The sequence below is a fragment of the Corylus avellana genome, chromosome 5, assembly GCF_965113065.1.
Source record: "Corylus avellana chromosome 5, dhCorAvel1.hap1.2, whole genome shotgun sequence".
Classification (NCBI taxonomy): domain Eukaryota; kingdom Viridiplantae; phylum Streptophyta; class Magnoliopsida; order Fagales; family Betulaceae; genus Corylus; species Corylus avellana.
In genome coordinates, this window is record NC_142494.1 from 7,783,300 (window position 1) to 7,789,236 (window position 5,937).

The 5,937-nt window shown below is 32.1% G+C and overlaps 1 protein-coding gene across 1 annotated transcript; it reads right to left on the bottom strand.

Annotated features, from left to right (window-relative positions):
• Nucleotides 1-381: 381 nt before the first annotated feature.
• Nucleotides 382-4,712, bottom strand: LOC132181746 (wax ester synthase/diacylglycerol acyltransferase 4-like). Its single transcript, XM_059594984.1, has 5 exons — nucleotides 4,530-4,712; nucleotides 3,642-4,214; nucleotides 1,980-2,330; nucleotides 1,418-1,555; nucleotides 382-543 (listed from the first exon to the last, which is right to left on the bottom strand). The coding sequence occupies exons 1-5, from the start codon at nucleotides 4,710-4,712 to the stop codon at nucleotides 382-384; spliced, it is 1,407 nt and encodes a 468-aa protein (XP_059450967.1).
• Nucleotides 4,713-5,937: the final 1,225 nt, after the last annotated feature.

Genomic DNA, 5,937 nt, shown 5'->3' on the forward strand with positions numbered 1-5,937 from the left:
AGAAGAATAGCTTATACTAAGCCTAAAGTTGTCTCATTCCAAGAGTTCATAAATCTATATTTGAGCATGAAGTGACCGTAGGCCTCGAATTTCTACATTTTAAGGTCCTATTAGTGGTGGGGAAGTACACGAAGTGGCCTGATCTCCTTGGAAGAGTTCCCCGTTATCAAAAAAAAAAAAAAAAAAAAACTAGTAGAACAACAACAATATTTTTGTAAGTAGTTGCTGGTCACTCTTCCCAATTCGTAAGATTATTGGAAGTGTTCATAATACATGCCAAATAACAATTCAAGAGACAAACACTTAGGTTTGTCATGATAATTATTAAAACCAAACTAAGATGTGCATATATATATATATATATAAAGGGTGGCCTTCAAATTAAAACTTTTTGTGTGTAGGAACCTCATCTGCGGCTTTGAGCATCATCTGAAAGGCATTTTCCACGCATGACTTGAACTTTAGGGGATCTAAGAGTCCTTTTTCAATCCCAGCAGTAACCCTCAGATTTCCCATGTAACTTACTATTGTTATAGTAAGATTCTGCAAACCCATAATTGAAAAAGAGAAGGAAAAAAAAAACAAAAACTTGTTACAATGGGCCATAAATCATTATGAATCTAATTAAAAGCAATGAGTCCTACAAGTAGTCATCAAAAATGGCAACACAAAAAAGGGGAGCCGAATGGTGAATGGTAATTTTATATGGGATATGGCATGTTAATAGTTATCTATTTCACTTAAGAGTTTGAGTCTGTAACCCTACAGTGCAAAGTCCAATTGTCATAAGAGTCTAGATGCCAATAAGGTGCTTACACCAACTAGGAGGTATCTCCAAAGAATTTTACAGAGTTTATCTCCAATTCTATGTCATTGTAATATTTCCATATAAATGAGGGAATGATTAATAAAATAAAGCAAAATTAATCTCAAACCTAGTGTTTGTAAAATGTTTTTTTTCTCTCAAAATCTAAAAGGTTTAAGTTCCTTTAGAATTTAAGATTTAGGTTCTCTTAGAACCTAACAATTTATCCCGTTACGTGTTTAGCTCAGGCACTGTAAAAAAATTTACAGAAGAGTAGTATTTTCGACCAATAGTTCAGATTTAATTTTATTTTCTCTCTTTTACATGAAAAACTTAAAATTCAAACTAAACCGTTTAAAAATTATAGGAGATATGCTAAACTAAAGCCATATTAATGACTAATGAGAAAAGTACAAATTAAATCAAATACCCTCTTTATTTGATAATAATTCAACTAAGTGACTTTTAAATAAAAATTTGCCACAAATTATTCATCCCTATCTATGAGAAGGTGGTCACACATTAATTAATGTTGATTTTTTTTCATATCAGAAGTAACAAATTATCACAAAATAAAAGGACTAACTGCGGTTTATGAGTATTATATATTACTTGAGCTAAACCAGGTGTCATAAAATAAAAGCCTTTAAGCGGATGATTAGCCATAGTCACTTGTTCCATTGGCCCAATCATGTTTGAGATCGTCATACTGGATTTCCTCAATGTCCCATGGACATATCTAGCAGCTGCCTGCAGTACCCAACATTCCCAAATTATGAGAAATTTATGATATGGCAATTCAAATATAAAAATCATTCCAATTTTCACCTTTTCTATTTATTTAGGAGACAAAAATTTGATTATGTACTATAATGTTGCTTAGCAATTTTTTTGAAGAACCTGTTTTCGAAATTTCACATTGCTTTAACATATCACAACTTGCCTAAAATTAATAAACCCAGCTATTTGCTCTACAATTTTTGAAATTTTTTTTTTTTTTTTTCTGAGATTACAAACAAGGAATGGGGGAAGGGTTGTGCAACAATAAGCTCCGATACAACCTACTATGTGCATATAAACAAAAACATATTGTGTGTGATACATGGGTGTTAAAAGTTGCATAATTTTATAGACACAAAAATATTGTTGAAGACGAATAAGATCACACATGTACCTCTGGGCCTTTAAGTTTCTTCACAATGTCCAAAAGCCTATCAGTGAAATAAACACCTAATGAGGTTCTCCTCTTCTTGATTATCTTTTGTGCTTCCAACACATACTCAAGTGGGTTTGAGGATTTAGGATCATTAAACTTTGGTATTGGTACATGTAAGAAGGCAATTCGGTTCCCCCATGGTGCCTCTGAGTCTCCCACCATCTCCTTGATTGATTTATAGTTCCTAACTTTCCTAGTGTTGAGGAACACCAATGCTGTAGAATTTGAATTGCTTGATTTATGGCTTATCTCTTGCATGCATAACCGGGTGCCATAGAAGATTATCCCAACAATTATATCATTCACCGTCTGCACTTTGGAAAATAAAATTCAAATGAAACAATTTATTAATAAAAGTTAATTATGAACTATTGTTATGTCTATTGCACATTAGCCAGCAGACAAGTGTTAGATGCACAAACTATAAATTCGAATCTTGAGACTAGGACCTTTTCCAACTTGCCCAACCTCATGATTTTCTTTTTGTGACTTTAATATGGTTTCCTAATTTTGATTGAATTAATTAGTGTATTTTTATTTAATAATTGTGAATTATCATTCACAATGGATGAGTGAAATGGTATTTTTATTTAAAATGGCTAATCAGATTTGTAAAAACCCCTCCATTGGATTAGTTAAAAAAAAATGCTACATGTAACAGCACTTTTCAAGAGAGACATTTTATTTTTTATTGTTTCTCTCACGTGTTTTCTTTTTTTCCCATAACTTTTCCCACTTTACAAGGGATCATTATGAGAATATTCTTTCACAATTTTTAATTAAAGTATATTTCATAAATATGATTGACATTACTATGAGAATATGGTTTTCATACTTAACTTTAGGAAATACGACATTTGAAAAATATAATTATTATAAAATACAACGGTTTCAAAAATATTATAGTTACAAAAATGATTATTTGAAAAATAATAATCGTTGAAAATTATTGTGTTAAATGAATTACCATTGAAAAAATAAAGAATGAAATACGAATTTTAAAAAAGAAATAAAGATATAATTAATAAAGAGTAAAAAATATATATATTTAAATGATACAGATAAAAATATAGCTAATCGGATGTAGGAGACCTTTAAAAATTCATTAACTAAACTAAATAAACAAAAAAAATATACAGATAAAGTAACTTTTGAAGAGTCATTTTGCATAAAAAATTGGCAACTTCATTGTGAATACTCTAAGATAAGCAAATGGTTCTAATTATCATAGCCTTCGAGAAATGTATAAGTTAGAAGTTACTAAAAGTACATAATTAATCATGAGATTTGCTTTCTTTTGCTTACTAATCCTAAAATAAAAAAAAAATAATAAAAAAAAAAAGCAATTCTTTCTCCCTTGTCTGCCATTCACAGTCTGCTACATCAATTTTAAAAATTTTCTGGGTTCATTTGTTTGACTCCCTAGCAGTACTCCCCTTTAAATTAATATTCTAACACTCTATTCATGCATGAGCTTAGACTCGATCGCCTAACATGTGAAAAATTTAAATGAAACGGGAGTGTATGACGGAAGCAACGTTTGGAAACTATATCCGATAAAACTATTTATGATAATTATGAAAGTCAAATCATTAATTAGCAATAGTTTGATATTCTCACCACTCCAAGCTTGGTCTTAATGTGTTTGATACGATCAAGAGAGAATGTCATGCTTGATAACGTGAGTGGCAAAAACCCGGCTCCTTCATCCCCAGACCTTATCGGCGTTAGATCATCTTCAACCAAAGTGCTCTTCAAAAAGCTCCATCCAAAATCTGATGCAGTGTTCAAGGCCAAGGAAAAGAGTTGAGTCACTCTCGCCCAAGCACTTTTGTTGCCACTTTGTGCTTCTGTGCTCCGGCGTGAAGGCAATGTGAGCGGAAGTGAAGGATTGTCAGCCCTTTGCACAGAAGAAAGAAGTGCACTCATGACTGAGTAGCCATCGCCAAGCGCATGGTGGACCTTGATTATGAGAGTGGCAGCTGCATTGCTTGTTGGATGGTTAAATATATGAACTTCCCACATCGGTTTATTTTGTGGGAACTTCTCCATTCCAATATTTGAAATGCAGTCGTCAAGATGTTCATCGTATGCTGTGGGTGACAAGCCAGTTGGGATAATAGGGACGTTAACATGATCTTCAAGCTTCACTTCAACCATTTTCCATTTTTTCTCACCCTTTTCATTTGTAACCTGCATACAGAATCCTCACTACTTAGAAAAGTTGTCATAACTAGCTAAAATATTTTTTTAAAAAAAATAGGACATAAATTTCTTTAACATAGTCTCTAAACTATATAAATTTTCTACAAATTAGATTGTATGGGACACAGGCCTCTGAATATTTCTATCATTTTTTAATAACATGTGCTTCTCACATACTAAAGCAACAAATGACACTTTTAAAGACTGGGTTTGGAGAATTCATACAACTCAGTTTCTAAGAAATTTTACATGGTAAAAAATAATGATTGAGATGAAGATAGTAATAACAGAGAGTGAGGGCACCATGATTGAGGAGAAGCGTGGATGGATGGGGAGGAAAACATTCTCGAGCCATGACATGGCATGGACGAGGTTGATGGGTATCTCATATTCAAAAACACCAATAATAGATACATATAGTTCAGAGCTGTTGAAGTAGTGTCCATAGGGACTCACTGGCTCCAATCCTTCCCTGAAGTTCTCCATAATGGTTTGTGTTTTCAAAGCTTCAATTACAAAAATAGGTAAACTTCTAAGTTGTGGGAGTCCAAGTGAAGAGACCCTCACCTATTTAAAGCCAAGAATTAATTTCCACCCACCACATTAAATGCAGATTGAATGTAATATAGCAGCCAATGTGATAAACGTTGTGAATACAAGTCATGAGCCTGAATACCATATATCAAGTAGGGTTTCACTTCAATTATTTGATGTAATGTGTCAAGCACGTTGTTTATGGTTTTTTGGTACAAAAATATATTCCCACAAAAATGTCTCACCTTGAAATTTTTGTCTCCCAACCAGCCGTTGGACATGGAACGGGATCTTCTTTAGTTCAAATGAACTGGATAATATCTAATTAGTTATACTTCAAAACCTAATAACAATCTCCAACTAATTGTATGCCTGACAAGTTTAAAACAGAGGAAAAATATTTAAAAAAAAAACTCCATCAATGGATTCGGTATTATAAGGAATATAATAAAAAAATTCAGAAGCTAATAACAATCCCCAACTTTTGATGGCCTACAAGCCACCCCTAGCCAATGAGGTGGTCACCCCCGAGCATCTCATATGTGGCCAACGAGCCACTCAAAGGTGGTTTACTATTTTAGTTTTTTATTTTATCAATTTTTTATTTAGTTTTTAAAGCATAAAAGTATTATAGAAATCTAATAAAAATGTGGCATTTTTTATAAGCTTTGGTACGTAATTTGATATATTACTTTAGCACACTTTAAACTTCATGGGGCTATTTCAAAAACAACGGTTAGTTCATGCGGCTTTTTAAGATTTTTCCTTTTAAAACAACTATACGCTTTCATAAATTAAAAATGAATATATATTTTAGTCCCTTGAATTACTACTACATTTTCATTTATATAAACTTTAAAAAGTGGTATCGGGGCCCCTTGAATTACCACCGTATGTTGAATTATACATTTTTACATCTTTTTACCCAAAAACCCTTGAAGTTATTAAAAAAAAAAAAAAAAAAAACTAAGGGAGCTAATATTCAAAAGGTCACCCTTTTTTTGATATTTTAATTTTTCTCCCTTTTTGTTTAATTTTTTAATAATTTTAGATTTTTTAAATGCTAATTTTTCAATAACTTCAAGGGCATTTTGGGAAAAAATGAAAAAATGTTTAATTTGACACGTGGTGATAGTTGAGGGGGGGCTCAATATCATTTTTTAAAGTTTGAAAGCAT